General features: G+C 45.2%; 1 protein-coding gene across 7 annotated transcripts in view; it reads left to right on the top strand.

Moving 5' to 3' along the window:
• Fam13c (family with sequence similarity 13 member C) overlaps nt 1-23,839 on the top strand; it is a 97,424-nt gene that overhangs the window by 11,206 nt on the left and 62,379 nt on the right. For all 7 annotated transcript variants that reach the window (XM_075980008.1, XM_075980009.1, XM_075980010.1 and 4 more), the window contains 2 exons: nt 181-379; nt 21,127-21,245. In XM_075980008.1, the coding sequence (XP_075836123.1) occupies nt 305-379; nt 21,127-21,245 (194 nt within the window). In that variant the 5' untranslated portion in view covers nt 181-304. The remainder of the gene's footprint in view (nt 1-180; nt 380-21,126; nt 21,246-23,839) is intronic.

The following is a 23,839-nucleotide window of genomic DNA, read 5'->3' as shown; positions in this document are numbered from 1 at the left end:
TTAAAAATTAAAAATAGAGAGAAACAAAAAATGGCATTCACATTTCTTGAGTTCTTAGGCTTATAAAATTCGCCCTTGCCTGGGTTCCCTCTGACTACAGCGTGGCGAATCTCATCAGCTCTTTTTATTACAGGTTTACCTATGTTGGGTCTGTTCTAAATTGGGTCTTTCTTCTTGCAGAGATGAAAACAATAAAGAGAACTACCCACAGGTGGGGGCTCGAATAGACGAGCTTGCTCCGCCCTTGCACGAGGCCCAGCATGTGGAACAGACCCTGCTGCTGGATGGAGTGCTGAGACCCAGCATGGGTAACTTCAAGTCCCGGAAACCCAAGTCTATCCTCAGAGCTGAGAGTGGCCGGAACCACGGAGAAAGCCAGGTATGACTCCACTATCGGGTCTTGGTTGTGGAAAGGCCTCCTGGGTTCGATGAGCAGAGTGGGCTCATTGCTGTACCATCAGCCAGAGTGTATGTGTCCTGAGATATGGTGACATTTGACCTAGGGGTCAAACCCAGGACTTCATGTATGCTAGGCAAGCATCCTACTAACTGAGCTTCCTCCGACCCCTGCCCCAGCTCCAAACTAGCATTTTGTTGGGGTTGTTTTGTTTTTTGAGACAAGATTTCTCTGTGTAACATTCCTAGCTGTACTGGAACTAGCTCTGGCTGGTCTGGAACTCACAGAGATCCGCCTGCCTCTGATTCCCGAGTACTGGGATTAAAGGTGTGCACTACCACCGCCCAGCCCCAAACTGCTCGCTTTTTTTGTTTTTTATTTTTTTATGATTTTTCAAGACAGGGTTTCTCCGTGTAGCTTTTGATTTGAATCCTGTCCTGGAACTCACTCTGTAGACGAGGCTGGTCTTGACCTCACAGAGATCCGCCTGTCTCTGATTCTTGCCTACTGGGATTAAAGGCATGCAACACCACCACCCAGCCCCAAACTGGTGTTATTAAACATGAGATTTTTATTGAAAGTTGCCTTATGTTCTTTGGAGAGGGCTTGGCGTTCATGCAAGATGATGTAGCCTTTGTGCAGACTTGGGGTCCCTTCACGAAAATTAGGAACCTCAGTTTGATCTCAAGCTTTTCTCCTTCAGCTAAAACGGAGTGGCTTTGGATGCACAGCTATGCACGTTATGTTGTGTTATATTTGGATGTAGTATTTGGTTTTCTAAAGTCAATAACTATTAAGATGGATGATGAATGAATAAAGCATCTTTCCTAGTACTTGCTAATAAGTTTATATGCCTTTAAATGTGTTGTTTCTTTTGGAGACATGTTTCCTATGTAGCTCAGGCTAGCCTCAAACTCACTATCTTCCCACCTCAGCCCCCCGAGTGCTGGATGACAGACAGGTCACCACCACTCTCGGTTGATATTTTAAAAGCATAACTTTTTTTTCTTTTTCTCTAGAAATACAGTAAAGAAAATAATCCTCTAATCAAAAAGTCCCCGATAAATTATGTCCTTAGAAGATACTAAATAAGTGTGACCTTTCACAATCCTACTAGGAAGTCCCTTTCTGACTCCAGAGTTGCATTTGTGATATGGTAAACATAGCCTTTGGAACATGGTCGTTCTGTGTTAGTTGGGTTTGCTATCACTTTGTCACCTGAAAAGTAAAGCAGGAGGCTCAAGGTGTGCTGGGTTAATTACATCTTGCTGTCGGGTCCAGTTTGCAAGCTGATATTGGGTCATCTTCTGTTAGAACAGCCTTGGCTGGGTAGCTTATTTGACTTGATTCCTTGTGCCTTTGCAGTTTTAGACTGTCGGCGTTGTGACCTCTGGTTAGGCCCTTTGTTTTCCAGTGAGGCGCAAATACCCGTTGCATTGCGAAGCTGAGAGATTATTCCCCTAAACTCAGACTTTCCTTGTGGAGAGAGGCAGGCACATGAAATAGCCCTCGTTTCTGATAGGCTCTAAATCCATGGCAGCATCTCCCTGCGAAGAAGGTTGAGCTGGGGATGCAGATTCTGAACTGACTAGTCCTAGGTGATGGGGTGGGGAAGGAATGGAGTGCAGAGGAGGGGCATCTGATCTGACATCTTCTAAGGTCACCTGTGAGACTTCAGGGTGGCCAAGCCACTCCTCCTCAGTGCCTTCCTTCTTGCTGTTCTCTAGTGTGGCCTCAAAGAAATGTCACTGTCATCACTTGTAATGAGGTGGCAATGGGCCATGTAATTCCTGGCCTGTTGCTGATTATAAGGAAGGTTACTGGAGTGGATGAGCTGACAGAGGCTCTCCTCAGAAGGCTGCACTGCAGTCCTGGTTGGAAGGTAGGCTTCCCAAGAGAAGTTAAATGCCCTGTTCTCTTTCACCGAGCTTCATTCGCTGATACAACGTTGCAGGCAGGGTGTTGGTTGCATGATAGATTTTCCCAGTCATACATCCTGGTTAAGGGAAGACAGTTTATTATTGAACATATACAGATAGGCCCATTGTGGTGAAAAATTATGTATGTGGCGTGAACTGCATGGGTTGGGGGCAGAGGGGCAGAGTCTGAGGCATCATTTTTAAATGTTTCTTCTCGGTTCATATAAACACTGTGTGCTATATTGTTAGGGGTTAAAGGTCGGTAAAATTGACAAAGGAAGTCTATCTTTTCAGAAAATAGAAAATCAAAATGCTAAGTGAATAACTATGCCAAAATCTCCCTGATCAGCCCACTGGGTCTTTATTTCTTGTTCCTTCTAGTAGTCTTGGGTTGGCTATGCCATGGAGCCATCAGCTTTTTGCTTGACGTTTTAAAAACCCTGCTGTGGTCCACTGATGTCACTAGGGGTCTGTCACCCTTGCTCTGTCGTCTTCGAAGTGTCAAGTGCTTGAACTATCTCGTTCTTCACCATGGGCGTGCTTGAGATCATCCTTGGTCAAAGACACAAACTGGCTAAGTTCAACCTTAAGCCAACTCTGGAGGACCATCAAGTGTCTGTAGACGACAGAAACTGGAGGAGCTGTGACAAACTGACCCCCAATAATTTTGAAATCTCAAAGTCTGCGGACCCATTATGCCAGCAATGCGAACAAGATACTATGTCCTCAAAAACAGAAAGAGTGCCTTGAAGGATGATAATGAAGGCTATTGTCATGGAGCTGGGCAGCACAGCTTCTGATTTTTTTTTTTTATAAAAATGGATGGACATAGTTCTTACACAGGGCAGAAAAATACCTTAGTCTACAACCTGATTCTAGAAAACAATACTAAGGATATCAGTGAAACAACACACTAGGCGGAAATGGGTCTGTATTTTTTTTATTAAGCTCCATAGGCCATCTGCCTTGCTTTTAGCTAGGATATAATTGGGAAAGAATCCATTATGCAACTAGCATTTTGTCTGTGTCGTTACATTTGAGAATGAAATTCATTGAATCAGATAGAACAGGCCACTTAGTCCTTCAGGGACCATGACTTCTGACGTAATATGAGCTACAGTACAACCCCACCCCCCCATCTGAAAACCAGTGGCTTAGTTGACTTAGATTCAAATGAAAAAGGCTACACAGGTTTACACAGTATCTGTGATTATCGCTGATCACACTTGGCCTTGGCTGTCCCGTGTAATGCCCCATCATGGCTTGGATAAATGTAGATAGAGCTATCTCACAAGGGTTTGGGTTGCAAGGCAAATGTGACAGCCACGAGTTTTACCTTACGCTGCGGCGGAGAGTTCTGTGTGTAAGACTATGGGTTCTTTGGAAGGGGGCTGGATCTGAGTGAGCATCCTTTCACAACCGCGAATCCTGCCTGAAACTTCTGGCCTCAGAAAAGCCACTGAGTTCTAACTGCTTGTTGATGGGATTTTCATTGCCCCAAAGCATCCATGAACACCTACAGGAGTTAGCTTTTTTAAATTAAAAAGCGTTGTTCTGGAAGCTGAAGCGCCTCCCCGCAGGCCTGTGGTTGCTGCGGGTTCAGAGTTTTCTGTTTGTGAAGTTGGAATGCACAGCCCTAAAGTTGCTCGGCAGTTGGATCCTAATCAGAGTGTTGGACTTGGGGGAAGTGAGGCCCCTCGCAATAGTTGGCAGTGTGGCTTAATCCCCACTTTTCTTGCCTTTCTCTCAATAACCTCCATTTTCAGATGGAGCAGGTCCCCTTTGATGGGTCATGTTCATATGTTACTTTGAGCATCCTTCTCTCTTGACCTTGGCCACAGGCATGAGAAGGAAGTGGAGAAAGAGGATCTAGAGGTCATCTTTGTGTATGAAAGTTTCAGATTTGCATCCTATTTAAATGATTCAGGAGGGGAAGGATTGGGTGTATTAACTTATAGAAGACTAAGAACCGTGGAGAGAGTGGAGAACTGGCTTCTAAGAAGCTGAAGCGTTTGAGATGAGAATGTCTATTTGAGCCACAGTTTTCCTTTGCATTTGCTTATCTCTTTCTCTCCTAGACAAGTTCTGTGGGGAAAAACATGACTTGGACAAGGTCTCCTGAAGGAGTGGTCGCCTGAAAAGCCAAGTTTTAGGGTAACAGTTAGTAAAATTCCTTGATATGGTTAAAGTCAAAGCAAGATGTGCCCCTCTCTGCTCATCTTGAACCCTGGTCCGGCTGGAACCCAGGACCAGCATGTTCCTGTTTAGAGTATCTAATCAGAGATCAAACATTTCTTCCCAAGGAGGGGCGCTGACTCAATGCATGGATTATCCATCCCAGTGTTTTGTGAAAAATTAAAAGTGCTTGTTTTGAGTGTTGTAGAGATCAGAACAACCATCCTCCACAACATGATGTGGGAGGACTAAACCCGGGTGGCACAAGCCACTTCCTGTGTTGGTGCTCTAAGCTGTCCAGAGGCCATTCAGTTTTAGTGCTGGGAGCTGGGAGTCTTGTCTTCCTCACTCCTCACCATCTGGCTCTGGGCTGCACCCCATCCGTATGTCCTCCCCTCTTGTGGCTATTTTAACAGAATACGAAAAGTAGGAGGCTCTGAGGAGAGCTTTTCTGCAGTGGGTTGTGGGCTGCCAGCCTCTTGCTAACCCACTTCCTTGGGGAGACCAGCTGTTTGGTCTGGCATACAGAAGCCTCGAGTTTCTCCCGTTTGGCTGCAGGGGGGTTGTTAACAGGCTGGCACGTGATCCAGATCTGCTTGTGAGTTTTTCGTTCTCATCCTTCTGCAGAAAAAAAAAACGAACTTTAAATACTTTCAGGCAAAATAACCTTTTAAATATTTACTGTATTTCTCTTTTTGGAAGATAGAGTTCTTATTGCAATCGACTCTAAATTAGAAGAAAGATAGTTTTCATTCTCTGTCACTGTCCCCTGCCATCACAAATCACAAAATCTCTCCAGCTATGGGTCTGTTTTCTTCTTCCTGAGTGTGTCGGTGAGCATGGACGCACTATGGTTCCCACATTTGCTTTGGGTGTTGGTCTTCACTCATGGTTTCTGTTATATTATCTCTCACATATTATTTCACAGCGCCAGTATAGATGTTTTACTTCAATTCCCGCCGCAGCATAGATTTCCTGTGAGATCTTACTTACGGAAAAGAGAAGTGGACCTTTGGTTTATTTTCCCAGTTTTCGTTCCCTCTGATTGGAGGGAGATAGAGTGGCGATCCAGTGGCACGGAGCTCTGACACGTGAAGCCAGCAGGTTGGTGTTTAGTTTACTGGCGTCCTATGATAGGTGGTCAGCTTCATAAACTTATTTTTAAATTAGAAGTATCTTAAGTCTTGAAGCTGATGGAAGGTGTTTCTAGAAAGGAACCTAGGATGTCTGTAAAGTAATTTCATCATGTTTTCAGAGTAGACAAATGCATTATTCTGAGTGATGTGAAGGAACCTGAAGAGATAAGCTTCATTGATTCTTTATGCATTAACTCTGAGAAATGTAAAAATCGAAAAGGAAAAAAAATATACTCATGGAATGCCATTCAAAATGAAATAACTGAGCTAAAGGTTGTAAGTTCGCCATCAATGGGGATCTGAGAAACGTTACAGTGCGAGGAGCCACATCAACGTATGCTTGCAATGCAAGTTTCAGGATTTCCTTTAAAAGAGGAAAAAGAGTAACTGGAGTTACAGCTCAGGGCTAACGAGCTGGCAGCTGAGCGTGTGAGAGGCCCTGGCTCCATCCATAACCCCTACTTCTCTTACACACACACACACACACACACACACACACACACACACACACACACACCATGAGCAAATCATGCAGAACAGGAAAATATTGATGGTATAGCCAAGTGCAGCCATAGAGAATAGTGAGGACTTAACTCCATGTACACATTGCCTGGAACAGTTAACAGAGAGGCAGATGGCTGCCACAAAGAGCAACTGTTAAAGTTTCCCCCTTTGCCCCATTATATATATTTGTACATGTAAATAAAATCTAGTTTTTTTTGGATCTTCTTTATGTAGTTACAGTTTCTATATTGCAATAACCATGTAAATTCAACCTAGAGTGAAGAATGATCAGTGCTTGAAAGAAGGGGGGTCTCCTCTGTGCAGCTGCTCCGTTGCACCAGCATCCCTCCATTGGCTTCCAAATTTGATGCTTTCACCTAAGAGTCCTTCAGTAAATCCCAGAGATGAACATTTGAGTAACAGTGTGCTGATGGAGTAAAGTGAATGGCCTGTAGGTACACCAACGGGTCATATTGGCTGTCAGCTTGATAGGACGCCATTGGGCATGTCTATGAGGCGTTATCTAGATTAAGGTATGAAGACCCACCCTAAATGCTCCCATTGGTTAACTGGATAAGAAGGAGAAAGTTGGTTGGAGAGCGGTCCTCATCTCTTTCTGCTCACCTGTCACCTAGCTGGTTGCATCACATGACTGGCCACCTCACGTTCCTGTTACCCCAACTTCTCCATCATGATGGACTGAACCCTCAAACTGCGAGTCCAAACCAACTCTTCCTTATTGTGGCTTCAGTCAGGTGTTCTGTCACCCACAGTAACACAAGTAGCTGATTGGGGTGCAGATGGATAGACGTTCATGTGCCTCCTTAAGTACGGACTTCGTATGTGACAGGAAATCGAAGTCACTTTTTAATGTGCCTTTTCTAGTTTTGCAAGATGCAGATGATCGAATTTCTCTTACGTGGTTTTTGAGGGTTAGAAGGTGTGAGGGACATAGCTCAGCGCCTCCGCACTTGTCTAACACCCAGAAACCCTGGGGTCAACCCCTACAAGTTAAAAACAACACAGGTAAGGTATACATGTTCAGCAACTTTTAGGGGTAAGGTCCAAGCAGTGTATAGGATGCTTTATTTCCATTTGGCTGAGTATACATTAAGCCCCACTAAATGAAGAATCCTGAATTGAACTAGGCCAGTAACCCAACCAACAGCCTGGAACCTTAGGGATTTAGACCCACAAAGACAAACTTTTCACACCTTCTATGTGGCTCTTATTGATTTGTGGAAGGGATGCTGTTCATGGAAGTCAGTCAGTAAGCTCTATTTAGAAAGAATACCTCGAACCAAGCACTTCTGGTTTGGGAGTCTCCGAGAAAAAGGATCTAGAGGCTCCTATGCCAACAACTCAAAGCTCTGGGGCTCCACAGGATTTTTATTCTCTCATAATTAATTGTCCAGAGCTGGTCACGTGCTACCCTGCTAATTACAACCCTGTAATGCACTAGACCAGGAAGTGATACCCTACACTATGGAGCTGGGGACAGGAAATGAGTGCCGGCCAGCAGCACACAGACTTTCACATTGTTTATTCGAAGGAGTCTCTAATGCAAAGGAGACTTTGTTAATTGGTCTTCCCCCACTTCTGCTCTATCAAAATACAGAAGTATTAATGAGGCTAATGCCAAAGATCAGAAGAAAAGAACACCGACTAGCTTTGTTGTCCTGCTGTATTGTTTGAACAGGAGCTCGGGTTTTCTGCAGCATCCCATCAATGAAACCCTCCTGTTATTATTTCGAGGAACAAGATAAGTTGGTCTAGTTTCAGTTCCTCTCCATTGCAGTGTGACATGTTAGAGCCCATGTCCATTACTTTCGCTGCTTTGCTTAAAGGGCAGAAAGTGGTTTTACTCTTGTAGAAGAGAGTCACTTTGGGTCATGGCAACTTTTGGAATAGGGACAGCTCTGGGGGTGTGTCATAATTCGGAAGCATTTGTATGTATGTGTGTGTGTATGTACGTATGTATGCTTTTATTTATTTATTTATTTTTGAAGCAAGGTTTCTTTGTGTAGTCCTGGCTGTCTTGGAACTAGCTCTGTAGACCAAGCTAGTCTTGAATTCACAGAGATCTTCCTGCTTCTGCCTCCTGAGTGCTGGTATTAAAGGCGTGCACCTCCCCCCCCAGCTTAGAAGCATTTTAAAATTTGGTCTAAAAAGATTACATATAGGACGATGATCTGACCATTTGTATATTTGTCTAATGTGAGAGGTGGGCTCCTGCTTATATCTACGTGACAGTCCATACCCTCCTGTACTCAGCGGCATGGCCAAGAGCAGATTCTTCTCTCTCCAAGATGAGATGATGCTCTAGTAAGGGCTGGCAAAGCCTGTTCTGGGACTCGGAAGAAAACCTGTTTAGAAAGCCCAGATAGTAGAAAAATAATGAGCTGACGTTTTGGACAACTAAGACTTGCCATTCTAAACGTTGTCAAACATGGTTAGAGATGACTGCGAGGCTGTGTCAACTGTACGCCTCAGTTTGGGGCTCTGAGCTTTCTGCAAAGGTATAGTTGCCAGATGAAATATAGAATGACTTACTAAATTTGAATTGCAGATAAATAATATTTTTAGAATAAATGCAGTCTAAATATTGTCCGCTATGGACTTAAAGTACTTAACATAAACTCAAGGTTTATCTGAAATTTAAGTTCAGCTGAGAATCCTATATTTTATTTGCTAACTCTGGGAGTCCATCAGGAATAAGGAGCATGGTATTTGACCAAGCTGTTTTCTCCCAGGGTACACATGTGTAATGGTACCTCTGTCACTCCAGACCTACCAGAAAACAAAATTTTTTTTATTAGGGGCTGGAGAGAAGGCTGATTGGTTAGAAGTCTTTGCTGCTCTTGCAGAGGACCCAGATTCAGATTCTAGCACCGCATTGTGCAGCTCACAACTGCCTGGAAGTCACTCAAAGCAGTGTCTGTTTCTGACACCTTCTTTTGGCCTCTTGGGGGCACTGCACTTACATATGCATAAAATGAAATCTTTATAAACAGTTTGTTTATCTTTTGAGGATAAAGGTGGTCTAGAAATGGTACTCAACAGTTTGTTGAAATCAAGACTTGTTCCGGCGTTTGTTTTCTTGGTAGGGTTTGGATTACATAAATACCCAGGGGGAAACCTGCCAACACTGTCAGGGTGAGGAGGTATCCAGAGGGGTTGAAACTCTTTATCCAGAGCTTTTAGGTCGCCCTTCTTATAGGATCTGCCTTGCCTACGTGGTAGCTACGATGACGATGACGCAGAAAGAAGGCTGAGTTTCATGAGGAACTTTTAACATAGGTTAAAATGATAAAATGATAAAAAGTGACACAGTTTCTGCCCCTAAAAAATGGTTCCCTGCTTTGTACTAATCCTATTGAAGATAAGCAGGCAGCCAGCCAGTGCTTGGTGGCTTAGAAAACCGTGGCTTTTCTCTGAGGCTCGCGTTGTGTGCGCGCTCGCGTGTGAGGACTGCTGAACTTTTTGAAGCATTATTGTCCCGTAGCTGCCTCCGGTGCAGCTATCTGATTGATGTTTGTGATCATGGTGGGACTTACCCTTCTCATCCAGTGAAACCCCGACTTTGTTTTCTAATAAATCTTCTTGTCATCCACGACCCTGGTGTCTTTATTGCTTCAATAAGCCGTAGTCACCATTTAGGGATTTTTGTGTAGAGACAGGGCTGGGAAACGGCCCATGTGTTCCTTACAATGCTGAATTGCAGTGTTTGAATTGCTGGCTGCTAACGTCACGGGCTAGGGAAAGTTCATGTAGCAAAGGGTCATGCAGGTATCAGATTTGTGGGACGTTTAGCTGCAACTAACATTAAACCCCAACAGGGAAACTTGAAACAAGGTTTAGAGTGAGGTCGGTTTGCCAGCTTGGCATAAGGTTGTGCTTGGCTGTTGAGCATGTTTTAATTCAGAAAACGCTGGCCATCCTTAAGTATGACCCAGGAGAATTAGATGTCCAGGGACATTCTTGGCTGCTACAGTTTGTGGCTTCATGGAGGACATGGTTCCAGTCCACCTCCTTTTCCTGTAAGCAGCGTCTTTGTCACTCTAGTGAAACTGACAGCTGACTCAGAAATGCCGACAGCCACCTAGAGACCAAGGTTGCCAAACTCTATAATTACTCATCAGTGTTTAATTAACAAGATTCACTGTGGCATATCTATATATGCACGCCCGGTCCACTAATCCTGTCCAGTTTCCTTTCCCCTACACTCTGCCTTCGCTCTCTTCCAGGTCTGGTAGCTCTTGTTCTGTTGTGTTTGCGTGTTTGGGAGAAAATGTGACAGTTATCTTTCTGTGTGGTGTATTTCACGTAACGTAGTATCTTTTGGCTCCATTTCTGCTTCGAAGGACACGATTTTGTTCATTGTGTATTTATGTTTTTCCCACCCATGTGTTGGCGGCACATAGGTTCATTCCATATCATGGCCATTTTGAATAGCACTGTGGTAAGCATGGGAATCACCTTGCTTTTAATTTAATAATTTTAGTCTTATCTATTACATACAGGGACTTTGACGACTCTGAGCTTTTCTACCTGTGAAGAAAATAAAAAGAAAGCAAGCAAAAGACAAACAACAAAAATAATAATAGAAAAAAAAGAAAAACAAAAACCCCTCTGTTAAATTGCTAAAGCTCTTACCCATTTTGCTAAACAAACAAACAAACAAAATCCCCAAATCTAAAACCCCAACAGCGCGGGGAATTTGGAATCATTTCTGGTGGGGGCGATGTCTGCAGGAACAAGGGTTGGCGTTGGGAGGAGCCGGTGGGCCATGTGCTGAGTCAGAATCATGGCGACTCCAGAGGGCGCTGTTCCGTCAAGCCAGTAACAGGTAGTCAGTCCGCTGTGTGCAGACTGGGGCCGTATGTTGGTTGGTACTGGTCCTTTGGCGACACCAAGATGTGCTAGGAGATAAGCAAAGCACACCGCTGTCCTGAGGGATTCTGTAGGCAGCGCCATCCCTAGACTGGAGGTTGGCGCATAGTAAAGGGAGGGAAGAAGAAAGCCGCTGGTGCGGGAATTCAGTCGCCCCGCTTTCTGGCCGCCCTGACGCGAGCTGTCCTCGCCACTGTGTCATCCCTGCCGCGTGCCAAATAAACTCACCTTCCGCTCAGGTTGTTTGCCAGGGAAGGAAGTGACCTCACAGCGATGCAAAGTGACCAGTGCTAGTGGCCTCAAGGTAGACTCAGGGTTGGCAGTCCGCGTGAAGAAGTCGCGGAGGCTCAAGATGGATCTGTCAGAGGCTCTAATCTCTGGACAGGAGGCACAGAATTCTGATTCTTAAACGTCACGAAAAACTTTGCACTCTCCATTTATTTATTTATTTTTCTCAAAACTCGTCACTACCATAATTCTTAAGCATTATTTTACTTTCCTAATGTGAACATTCAGGATTTGGGTTCAAGTTTTAAAATGACCCAACCGGAGTTTACAATGGTATCTGCTTATGGGATGAGAGCCTCTGAAGACATTCCCCGACAAATTGCTTTCAGAGTTGGTTTACATTGACTGCCTCTGACTCATGCTCTAGGAGGTTTCTATGACTCATCTCAGACTTCTGGTGCTGCGGGCATCTCTGCACCTGCTCCGTCTTGACACTGGCTTCTACTCTGTGAGTCTTTGGGCAGCCTTATCCCGGGTGTCAGAAGCAATAACTCATTTAATTCTCATGACTACCCCTGGAGGTACATTGGATCCCAGAGTCCCTTTCTGCAGCAGAGGAAATGGAAGTCATTGGCTCCAGGCCGTAGCAAGTGAATGAGAGGCTGAGAGGTTCCCTAGACGGTGTTGTCTTTTGATCCTGGTGGTTGTATTAAAAGCTGGCTTGGGCTGATTATTGATCTGGAGGATGCATTAAATATGACAAAGAGCTATCCATACCCACAGCAAATGGTCTCCACAGGATGTTCATGTGTCTAGAACCTTGAGGGGATAGGGGCTGACTGAACTAAAGAGAAAAGGGATCTCTTTCTATTTCCGGAAGGCTAGATTTAATTTAAAAGAATTTAACTCATTTTTCTCATGAATGGGGATGGATGTTTTGCCAGCATGAATGTCTGTGAGCCTCATGCATGCCTGGTGCCCACAGAGGTATCAGATACCCTGAAAGTGGACTTAGAGGCAGTTGTAAGCTACCATGTGGGTGCTAGGAATCGAACCCAGGTCTTCTGGACTTGTGGCCAGTGCTCTTAACTACTGAGCCATCTCTCCAGTCCCAAGGTCTAATAGGGAGATCTATTGCAGGTGAGCCTCTATGTGTTTGTTGCAGAGAGAGGTGGGCAGGAAGAGAGAGATAATTTAGTGCTCTCGAAGAGCCTTTGTAGCATGCAAGTGTTCTGGTTTGAGAGTTCGGAGGCATTATGGGAGTACTCGTCTCTCCGGTAGTGAGCAGGACGGTCCTGTCTCTCGCGTGCTGTGGGTGACTCTGCTTGTTTTATGCCGCCATCTGGGCAAGCTGACAGGTTGCTAGTTGGTCGCTGGAGTTTAAGAAATTGTATTGAGGATGAAGAATAAGCTATGAAGTACTTGGTGACCAGATGGAACAAGGGACCTTTAAGGTCTGGCTTCCTTAAAATTACAGATGTCGATGACATATTGTTCTGGGTATTGATTTACTATCATCTTGGGCTATGGTGGGATGGCAAACTGCAAAGCCCATTGACATTAAAGCTAGGGTTTGAACTACTGAAACATCCCTAGGCACTCTCTCTCTCTCTCTGCTCCTACAACATAGGCTATCTCTTCACAAGGTGCCCGGAAACCCTGTTGTTACCATGATGCAAAGAGATAAGATCGGTGCTTGTCCCTGGAGCGGGCTTCTAATTCACCCAGGAGGAGACAGTGATATCCATAGCAGTGGCTTTCCTGTCACGGGGGTGGGATATTGTTTGCATTTGGATCCCTGCGTGACACCCCTGGGGACCTATCTGTAAAACGAGGGATGACAGCACCCACTTGTAAGTCCTCGTGGGGATTAAAGAAGATAATCTTTTAAAGCACTTACTGCAATGCATGGGACCTGGCAAGAGATCAATAGGTGTTAGAATATGAGCTAAGTACCACGGCTGTCACCTCCTAGTATATTGTCACTACAGTGGGTATGGAAATGAAGACGTCTTTTCCTCTCAGGAAAACATTGGGTGTTCTGTGGCTGGGGTGACAAGGAATCCTCCGTTTGGGCAGGGTTCCTGCTTCTCTTAGTCAGTGCACATGCTCGTGGACCTGGTTGTAAAGCCAGGAAGTAACAAACACATCAAGTCAGAGTCCGCAGTCCGCAGTACTCCAGCTTGGGCCCTGAAGCTAAAGGCAACCTGGTATCAAAAGGTCTCACGTGGTATTATAAGGGCTCTCAACCTTCTGTAAGATCACGAAGCTGTCTGCCTTGCCTGGGAAAGCTTGTCCCTTAAGTTGTGGCTTTTGCTTGGTTTAGCAAGCAGTGAATGGTGCTTTCTGTTCAGCTATTGAGCTGGGATCTCCTTCTCCAACGACAGAGCTCTGTATGGAGTGATAGAGGGCCATGGACACGGGGCCATGCGGGCGAGCTCACAGAGTCAACCCAGTAGGAGGTTTTAAGTGGAGAAGATGACGGGAAATGAGGGTTTCCAAAGTTGAGGGAATAGGCTGTGCATGAGGAGATGGCGGATGGCATGCCAAGCGGCCTTGTTACCCGTGACACCTGGACTGTGTGTGTGTGGTCCATGGAGGAGAGCTATGCACAAAGCTGGCCGGAGCGGTCTGTAGAGGCAGCACGGTGAAGCGGTAGGCTCCATTTCTCCTGCTTAGCTTCCGATATCCACCTGACAAAGCCAGCTCTTATCTCAGGGAGACTCAATGGGGAATTAAGTCCGGCCGAATGGCTTGTGGGCATTTAACGTGCACTGGGTTGTGTGTGTGTGTGTGTTCTTGATTGTTGTTTGGTATGGGAGGGCTCAGCTCACTGTGGTGGTGCCATCTCTGAGCAGGTGGTCCAGGGGCACAGAACAGGCTGAGCAGGGGCCACAGGGAAAAGGGCAATAGGCAACAGTCTTCATGGCTCCAGCCTTCGTTCCTGCTTGAGTTTCTGCTCTGATCCCCTTGGTGATGGGTTGTGACCTGGAGAGTAAACCAAATAACCCCCCATCCTCCCCAGTTGCTTTTGGTCATAGCATTTATCCGCAGCAGCAGGAAAGCACCCTAGAGTGATTCCTTGCAAACAATTCCCCTGCTAAGTTCTAACCAGAAGAGCCCGAACCTTACCATAAGAGGTGACTTTGGAATCTCTCCAGAGAGACTATTTCTCTTCTACTTTGGCCACCATACTTAAGAACTCTGGATTTATGCTTAAGGGAATTTCTCATAGGGAAAAAGAGCATCCCCCCCCCACACACCCCGTGCATGGAAGAAAAGATCGATATTTGCTTTTCCATCCTCCCTATCAGAGCATGGGGCTTTCTGGATTTGGTGACGTGCTCCATTCTTGGCCTGAGAACGGACAGCTCAAAGAGTTCTGGGGTGGAGCCCATGCAGCAGGGCGTGAGAACTAGGTGGACTCAGGGGGTGTGGCAGGTGGCGTGAGCATTGTGCGGTGTCGAAGTAGCTACTTGCCAATCACATGATCTCATATTTTAAAAAAGATTTAAATTAAAGGCTATATATATATATAATATATATGCACACACATATGAGTGTTTTGCCCACATGTATGTTTTTGTACCACTTGTGTGTCTGGTGCCTGTGGAGGTCAGAGCAGGGTATCAGATCCCTGAAACTTGGAGCTGTAGAGGAGTGTGAGATGCCATTGGGTGCTGAGACTTGAACCCAGATCATCAGGAAGAACAGTCGATGCTCTTAACTGCTTCCCCACGTGTCTGCAGAATGTCTCAGCTAACCTTGGTCCCATAGTCGTATTGCCCATACTGTGCTTGAGTATTGTTGATGCTCTGGGTCACTCACCTGTCCTCGCCACACTGTTGACAGTACTAGATGGCGAACTCCCTGCAGGCATTTGAAATTCAGATGAAATATTTAAACGATATTTAACATAAACATAGTTAGAAATCCAGGCTTCCATACAGCCGAGGAGATGGTCAGGTCCCGAATCCCAAGAGTTAGCGCAGCTAAGCCTAGAAACCTCATCCCCTTCCATCAGCCTCTGCTTCGGTGCCGTGTCTGCCTGCCTCCCTGCCTGCCTGCCTGCCTGCCTGCCTGCCTGCCTGCCACCACAGTCTCTGCCTTGATGATCATGGACTAAGCCTCTGATGCCATATGCAAGCCCCCAGTTAAATGTTTCTTTTTATAAGTGGCCTTGGTCACAGTATGTCCTCACAGCAATAGAACACTAAATAAGACAGTCCCCTAGTATTTGACAGTGACAACTCATGGAGGAAAACTTTGATTCCTGGTTTTATTAACATTCTCCTCCTGTGAACTCTCAGCCCTGTGAGCTTGGGCAGACCATCAGGGCAGTGGGACTATCATAGCAGCGGGGTCTAGAGATAGAGGTAGGGCTGCATTTCTTGGCAGACAGCAAGCACAGAAGACACAATAGGAAGGGGCCAGGAAATATACACCTGTAAGGTTCCCCATTACCAATCTCTGCCACCTAAATTCAACCTCTTGAATTGTCCATCACCTCCCAGAATAGCGCCACCTGCTGGACATCAAGTGTTCAGCACAAGCGTCTATGAGGGATATTTCTAGTTTGTTTTTTTTATCATTTCTTTCTTTAAATTTTATTTATTTATATTTTATGTATGACTGTTCTGCATGTCCACGTGCATACCAGAAGAGGGCATCAGGTCCTATTAGAGATGGTGTTGTGCCACCATGTGGGTGCTGGAAATTGAATTCAGGACCTCAGGAAGAGCAGCCAGTGCTCTTAACCGCTGAGCCATCTCTCCAGTTCATATGAGGAATATTTTATATCCAGTCTGTAATACGGTGAGAAATGGCATAATTCCAAACACCTCTGAGGGCAAGACACAGGAAAGTGAAGATTCCTGAGAAGAGGCCCCTAGACTGGGGATAGGCCTTTGTTGACAGACCCAAGGGAACTGATTCTTGCCTCACAAGCTCATTAAAGAGAAGACCTTAGCTTTTTTTCACCCCCCGCCCCCCAAAGTCCCTGTTTCCTTCCCTCACAGGCTGCAGAGACGGAAAACCAGGTACATTACAATGATCTCATCCTTGACAACCACCGGGTCCTTAAGTGCAGCCATGCTCACACAGGTGGCATGGGACGGCCTCTCAGTTCTGTGGCAAGAAGATCACTGAGGAATGGTGGGAAGAACCCTGGGTTTGCATTGAGGAGAGTGGGCTTAGGGTATAAGCTCTGTAGCTCAGCCAAGGGATACTGTAAGGTCCTGTTGTATTTTGAATCAAGTATCGAATTGACATTATTGTCTCTCTTAATGCGAACTACTTGAAATCATACAGCTTTCCTAAAATTAATAAGAAACTATATACTTTCAATGATTTGAGGCCTATTAAGTTATAAACTGTGTTTATGTTATTAGAATATTTCTGCTTCAGTGGATGAACAGAAATGCCCGCTGTCTGTCATGGGAATAGCCGGGCGGTGGTGGCGCACGCCTTTAATCCCAGCACTCGGGAGGCAGAGGCAGGCGGATCTCTGTGAGTTCGAGGCCAGCCTGGTCTACAAGAGCTAGTTCCAGGACAGGAACCAAAAGCTACGGAGAAACCCTGTCTCGAAAAATCAAAAAAAAAAAAAAAAAAACAACATAAATATCAGTCATATTTTTCAAAGTCTTTTGGGATTCACCTTTTGCATAAAAGGTCATCTTTATAACCAAGGTCTTTCATTTGTTTATTTTTCTCACAGTAGAAAACTGAGAGATTAAAACCCATGGCCAGATTTTAAATGAGGTAATGGAGGTGCTAAAAAGAGTCTTGCTTACTTGAGGAAGTCAGTGGGTGTCAGTAGGTTCAGAAAGCAGGTTTGCACCCAGATAAAAGCTAGTCATGAGGGTGTGAGCCTGCAGCTTAGGTGCTGAGGGGTGGAGCTGAGAGGGTGAGGCCGAGGGCTTTCTCTTTCTAGCCTCCTCGCTGAAATGATTTCACTGGGGTCAGTGACATCTCAAGCACACACATACACACACACACAAAGTCGACTCACTTAGAGGGTTTGAAGTTCATTTCCACACACATGTGTGCACACACACACAGAGTAGACTCACTTAGAAGATTTGAAGTCATCTCCTCACACATGCACACTCATACACACACACACACACATGCACACACAAAGTAGACTCACTTAGGTTTGAGGTTCATCTCTACACATACATATATATATATATATATACACACACACACACACATACACTATAGACTCACTTAGAAGGCTTGAGGTTCATCTTACACACACTACACAATAGACTCACTTAGAAGGTTTGAGGTTCATCTGTCATGGCAAGGTTTTGATTCTTTCAGATGAAGTTGGGGAGTGGGGTTGCTTTCTCTGGGTATGTCATACCAAGAAAATTTCTTCTGCTTTCTGTCATTCATCTGTCACTCTTTCTAGGGTGCATTCTGCGGCTCTCAGTGCCAGCGTTCACACAGCTCTCAGGGATCTACCCCTTTCTAGAATGGACCCGGAAATCTATGGGCACATTTTATATCCCATTATTTCCCGCCCCCACCCCTGGATAGTTGCTGCTTTAGCAAATAGCTTTTTATCTAATAAAAAGTAGGTAGCCTTTTAAAGCAAAGATTGTACTTTATGGTACAGGAAAGGTGGAGTGTTGTCCTCTTTTAATATTGTGTAACAAGCCCTGGGGTTAAAAGAACATCAATCAAGTATTACCTCTCATGATTTCCATGGGTCAAGAATACACCCAGAGCACAGTAGGGACCCTTGTCTTTGCTCTACGATGGATTGCCACAGTAGCTCTGCTGGGGCTGTTGGCCCATTGCAGGTAATTCTTTGCAAAGGTAATCAAGGGGAAGAGGGGCTCAATTATATAATTAATGTTTTTATTATATATTATATGTTATATATTATTAATATATATATTAATAAACAAGATGTTCGAGGCTTCTTGCCATATGCTTTGGAGAAGGCAGCATATGTCTTCTTTTTTAAGAGAGGTTACATTTGAGTTTCTGATATTAGAAAATTTTGGAAATCAGGGTTTATGGGCATATTTTGACTTTTGGGCCTGGGAAAGAGCTGCCTGTCATTTCTGTTCAACCTGTTGCTATTACGTCAGTGTCTGCTGTGCTTGTCAATCCTCAAGATTCTTTGTACTAGCATATTTTCATCCCCCCCCCATTCCCTAACATTTTGAGGTTTGAATTCTCAGCATTGAGTTCTCAGCAGAACCACATGGCATGCCGTGATGTCACCTTCTTCTCCATTTCGTCATCAACCTCCAAACACTCCTTATACACCCCTTCCAGAGAAAAGAGCTCTTTCGGACTCTGAGGTCTTTGATCTGAGGAGATAAAGGGAGCCCTTTCTCCAGCATCCCTTTTATCACCTCTGTGATAAACAGTCAGTGGATCAGACCCGAGGGGATCCTTCCCAGCCACTGGAGGCTAAAGGAAGCAGATGAAATTCTGTTTTTGATGAAAAAACAAACAAACAAACAAACTGTTCTTTCTCTAAAGGGTGAAGTTTTAATAAAATTCTGACCTTTTGTAGAGATGGGAAGGAACATGTTTAAGGCCTACGAGGCATCAGCGCTTCACAGTACGTGGTTTAAGCCAATCATCATGGTAGAGGTATGTCATGGCAGCTCTTGGAAGGCTGATGTAGGAGTGTTGTGTGAGCCCAGCCGGGTCTACACAGTAATTCTGTCTCAGAACAACAAGAACAACAACAGCAGAGCAAAAAGATATTTAAGGTGTCTTTGATATCCAGGTACTTGCATAGAAATTTTTGCCTAGGAATTTGAAACAGGTGCGGCACAAAATACATTTGCTTTTGTCTGAGTCTCTCGGTACCAGTTCCAGGTCACAGAGGGCCTTTTTTTGTCAGACAAATTATATCTCGGCTGAGTGTTGCCTCCTGCTATTGGCCTCTAGTTGTGCGAAAGGCATGGGAAGATTCTAATCACATTTTAACGCCCCTGTGAGGTTGCAGAGGTGATCCCCATTTTGCAGACAAGGGACGCAGAGCCTAGACAGTTATGTAACTCAGCCTACGGTCAATCGCTTAGCTAGTAGCAAGCAGTGCTCTTTCTTGAAAACCTTTCTGTTTGGGAAATTTTAACAATATTTGAGTAGCCGTAGGCCTTTTTGTGAGCAGCTACCCAATCTGGAGAGTCAATGAACACAAAAAGAACTTTTCCCTGGGAGGGGCTTCCCCCCTCTGGAGGTTTGGAAGAGTAAAGAAGGTATCTTGATTCTCTTCATTCATCCCTTTCCTTTGCCTATTCCCCTCTCTGTCCTACCCCCTTTATAGGACAACATTCATACAGTTTTCCCGTTAGAAGCTTCTGGTTACCGTGTGGCCCCTCTCATATTTTGGAGAAATGTCTTATAGGACACTTGACCTAGATGGCTCTAAACCCATTGCCCTTGAAGAGGTTGGATCTCTCTTGCCATTGAGTTATATTGCAGAGACAAATGCAGCCTCACCTTTTATCCCAAATAATTTGGCTGTACTTTGGTCATCTGGAATTCGATGAATGTTTATGTTTGTATTTCGTTCATTCAGTGCAAAGGAACTATTTTATCATGACAGGGATTTGTCATAGGCTCATTACAGCTTAGAGATGACAGGAATTCAGCTGTGGGTCATAGATCTTCCATTTCCATGTATGTCTGTGTTGTAGTCTGGTTGTATTCTTGTTATCTGCTGCATCCCAGCACTCAGAAGGGTTTTATATCATTGGATGACAGCATTATGGGCACTCAGAGTTGGGTCTGTTCAAATGCTGGGTAAGCCGATGGTGATAGTTACATGGGTGTCAGTGGAGAGAGATTGAGCACACTTGGTACTGGGGTTTATAAAATGAGTGTGCCTTTGTGTTCAAGCTAGCTTAAAGTTACTTCTTCATGCAGAAAGAACATCTTTCTGCTATAGAAAAATGGGAAAATCCATATGGATCTCAAAGCAAAAATGACATCTCACAGATCACTACTATTAAGATTTTTAGTTCAACCCATCCCAATCTGTTTATGTCTGTAAGCATTCATGCACTTTCTTCATAAAAATGACTATATTGTAAGTATCATTATACTAAATTTATAGCCACCTTTATGATGTATTCTATAATGTAATTAAAACAATTTGATTGAGTTTAGAGAGAGGGCTCAGCATTTATGAGCACTTGTTGCTTTTTCAGAGGACCTGGGTTTGGTTCCCAGCACCCACATGGTGGCTTACGAGCATCTGTAACTCCAGTCCTGGGGTATGCAACTCCTCTTCTGGCCTCTCTGTGAGCACCCAGCGTGCATGAGGTGCCGTACAAGTATGTAGGCAAAGCACCCATCAACATAAAAATACAGGAATCCTTAAAAGGCACATCTTATTAACTTTTTAATAGTCTATGCCTTTGTTTCAATGTGCACACACGAGTGCAGTCACCTATGGAACCTAGAAGTGTTGACTCCTTCAGGGCCTGGAATTACAGAGGGTTCTGAGCTGCCAGTGTGGGTGCTGAAAACAAGCTCAGGTCCTCTGCAAGAATAGTACATGTTCTTAACTGTTGAGCCATCTCTCTAGCCCTCTACAGTGTTATTTTCAATATGATAAAATTCTTCATCTTTTTTCTCCTCTTCTTCCTCCTCCTCCTCCTCTTCGCTTTTTTATAACTGATATTCCTCACCCCCTTCTCTTATAATCTTGCACAGTCAACAGCCTGGGAGAAAGACATCTATTAAATTTGGCCATTGAGTCATCTCCCTTCCCATCTGGAAGTCAGGAGAGTGTGGTGCCTGTCGTTGCCTCTTGCCCCGAGCTGAGCTCAGTCCGGAGGGGGTCCTAGGGAACTGCTGCTGCAGGAAGCTCATTTGCCCTTTTGTCTTGTAGGATACCGAGCATGTGGTGCCCAGCCAGTCCGAGTGCCAGAGCAGAGCGGGAACGCCAGCTCACGAGAGTCCACAAAACAGCGTCTTCAGGTGCCAGGATACAGTGCGACTTCAACCGAGGTAAGTCTTTGTTTAGAAGTTCCCCTGCACCTCTGGTTTGCTTCCCGAGGTGCTAACCTGTACACTTGCCACCCACATGGGAGGCAAGGAGTCCTGATTTTGTTGCCATTCCTCACAGTCAGAGAATCTACTTACAGGGGCCTTGAAGGAGAATCATTGCATTAAAGAGAAATGCACAGGGCCTTCCTCCTCTTCTGTTTGAAGATTCTAAGTCCTAAGACTCAGGGAGGGCAGGTCTGCATGTGGAGAGGAATTTGCTCATCCCTCTGTTTCATCCCGGAGAAATTTAGAGCTCATTTGCCATCTCTGATGCTGCTGACGTGTGATGATTGTATTTGAATTCCCATCATGACAGCTGTTCTCACCTGAGGTCTCATTTGGTCTTTATGAGCTCAGAAAGCTGCCACTCACTCACAAAATCCATCACATGGAGGACCCAAGGCTTAGGGACTTTAAGTCACTTGCCTGATCCTGCACAAATCCAAAGAGCCGAGCTGGAATGTCAGCCTCCCGTGTGACCACGGCAGGACAAGTGCATTCCCCATGCTGAGCTGAGAGTCGCTGAGTGACCTCAGTCCAGAAGCAGCCCAGGACTGGCTTCGGCCCCACTAGACCTCCTGGAGACAGCCCTGAATCCAGAGCCAGAATCTGGGTGGAAAAACGCCTGCAGAAGGTTGGCACGGTGCTTGGACAGGAGCTTGGCCCGGCAGCTGTCTATGGAAAGTCTCTTCTAGAAATAAACAGAAGAAAGAATCCAACAGCTCTCTCATATCAACTGTCTTGTAGGACCCTGTGCTAGGATCACGGTAGCCATTACTCAGGGAACAGGTGATGCTGGGCTTCCGAGAGTGACCTTTAGAATTTTGTTTTTAAAGGCAGTGCGGTCTAAGTGGAACAAGCTCTGCAAACGCGGCCTGTGTGACACTTCTTTAGACTGTCCAACATACTAAATTTAGGAGCATGGAACCCAGAGGGTGGGAGAGAGCTCCAGAGATGGTGGTCCACTCTCCAAGGGGACTCACAGGCAGCTGTCCAACTCTGTTGTGGTTGGAATGTGGGAAGCCTCCCATGGGTTTATATGTTTGAACACTTGGTACCCTTAGCATGTGAGACCTTGCTGAAGAAAGTGGGACTGTACACTAAGGGCAGGTCTTAGAGCCTGTACCCTATCTGTCTTCTATGTGACTTCCAATTGTGGATGCAGCATGCATGTGGGTGCAGTTAAGTTCCTGTCACTGTGTTTTGCCCACCACGATGACCTTTACCCCTTAAACGATGACCCAAAGCGAGTCTTCCTGCTCCACATTGCCACATGTAGGGATGCATTCTTCTTCAGCCATTGCCAACTTAGGGGATCACGTTTGGACTCAGTGTTAGTTCCTCACTGACAAGGTCTCTCTCCCTCCTGTTGGAGGCTTCATTGCCACAGACCTCATTTCATCTGACTTAACTCTACTGTTGGGTGACCAGCTCCCCCATCCTCCCACCCCAACAGCCCGGCAAAGGCTGTTCTCGGCCAGAATGAGGTCAACCCGTTCCCATGCATATTTCAAAATAGAATCAAACAAACAAAATGAACCAATCCCAAAGCTAAATCGTTCATGCTTGGAACATGTGTGGTCCTTTGGGTGCAGACATTTAGCAGAGACCGACAGGGAAAGGGTATTAGCAGCTAAGCTTCTCCAGTTCAACAAACTCAAAACTGTTTTATGTCCTGTGTGTGGCTGGGATACGAATGGGGATATTTTTACTGCAGCTGGAAGATGAATGAGATTCTGTGGTGGTCATTTACACATGACTAGCTAAGAAGCGAAAGTAGAGATCTGGATGGTTCCACGAGGAGCCATGTAGAGCAGTGGTTATTAAATGGTTGGGGGGTGCCGAGCTATGCTTTACTCGTACTCTCAGAGATTATGGTTAAAAAGAATGAGAGACACTTATGTACATATGTGTAAGATGTTGGCATGTTCCCAGACTGTTTCTTGATTCCAAGAAAAAAAAGGTATCAAGTTCCCAATAAGCTTTTCTTATTAAGGGAGACTCTGTGTCCTTTCCACTTAGCAACTCTCCATCCACCCCAAACACCTTGCCATGCATTCTTCCACTTCCACCTTTTCACAGGATCTTGCTTTCTGAGCTGGTGGCATTCCAGAGTGTTCTGCACTCTGCACTGCTGTCAGCAATCACTGGATGTTGTGTAAGTCACAACTCAGGAGCGATGTTATGCCAGTTAAGATGAGTCCTGTTGGGTTTCTTAGATAGATGAGGCTGGTAACCTTCAACTATGGAGTTATTTGTCACAACCATGGTGGTGTCACCCAGGGACATTCTAGTGGAACTTCTAAAAACCTCAGAATATTGCAGGGATCATGAAATGTGATGAGCGGGTGAAATGAGATCTGTGGCTAAACATATCTTTGAGTCACGCAACCCATATTTTCTCATAACAGTTCCTGTCTGTGTTAATCCCAGCACATGGCTAGACTCAGACATATGTTAATGGAGTTGTGATCATCACTATCATGACCATCTTCTCCTCCTCTTCCTCCTCCTCCTCCTCCTCTTCCTCCTCCTCCTCCTCCTCTTCCTCCTTC

The sequence above is a fragment of the Microtus pennsylvanicus genome, chromosome 7 (assembly GCF_037038515.1).
Source record: "Microtus pennsylvanicus isolate mMicPen1 chromosome 7, mMicPen1.hap1, whole genome shotgun sequence".
Lineage (NCBI taxonomy): Eukaryota > Metazoa > Chordata > Mammalia > Rodentia > Cricetidae > Microtus > Microtus pennsylvanicus.
Note: the sequence above shows the minus strand (reverse complement) of the source record. Positions and strands in the feature narration are given on the sequence as shown.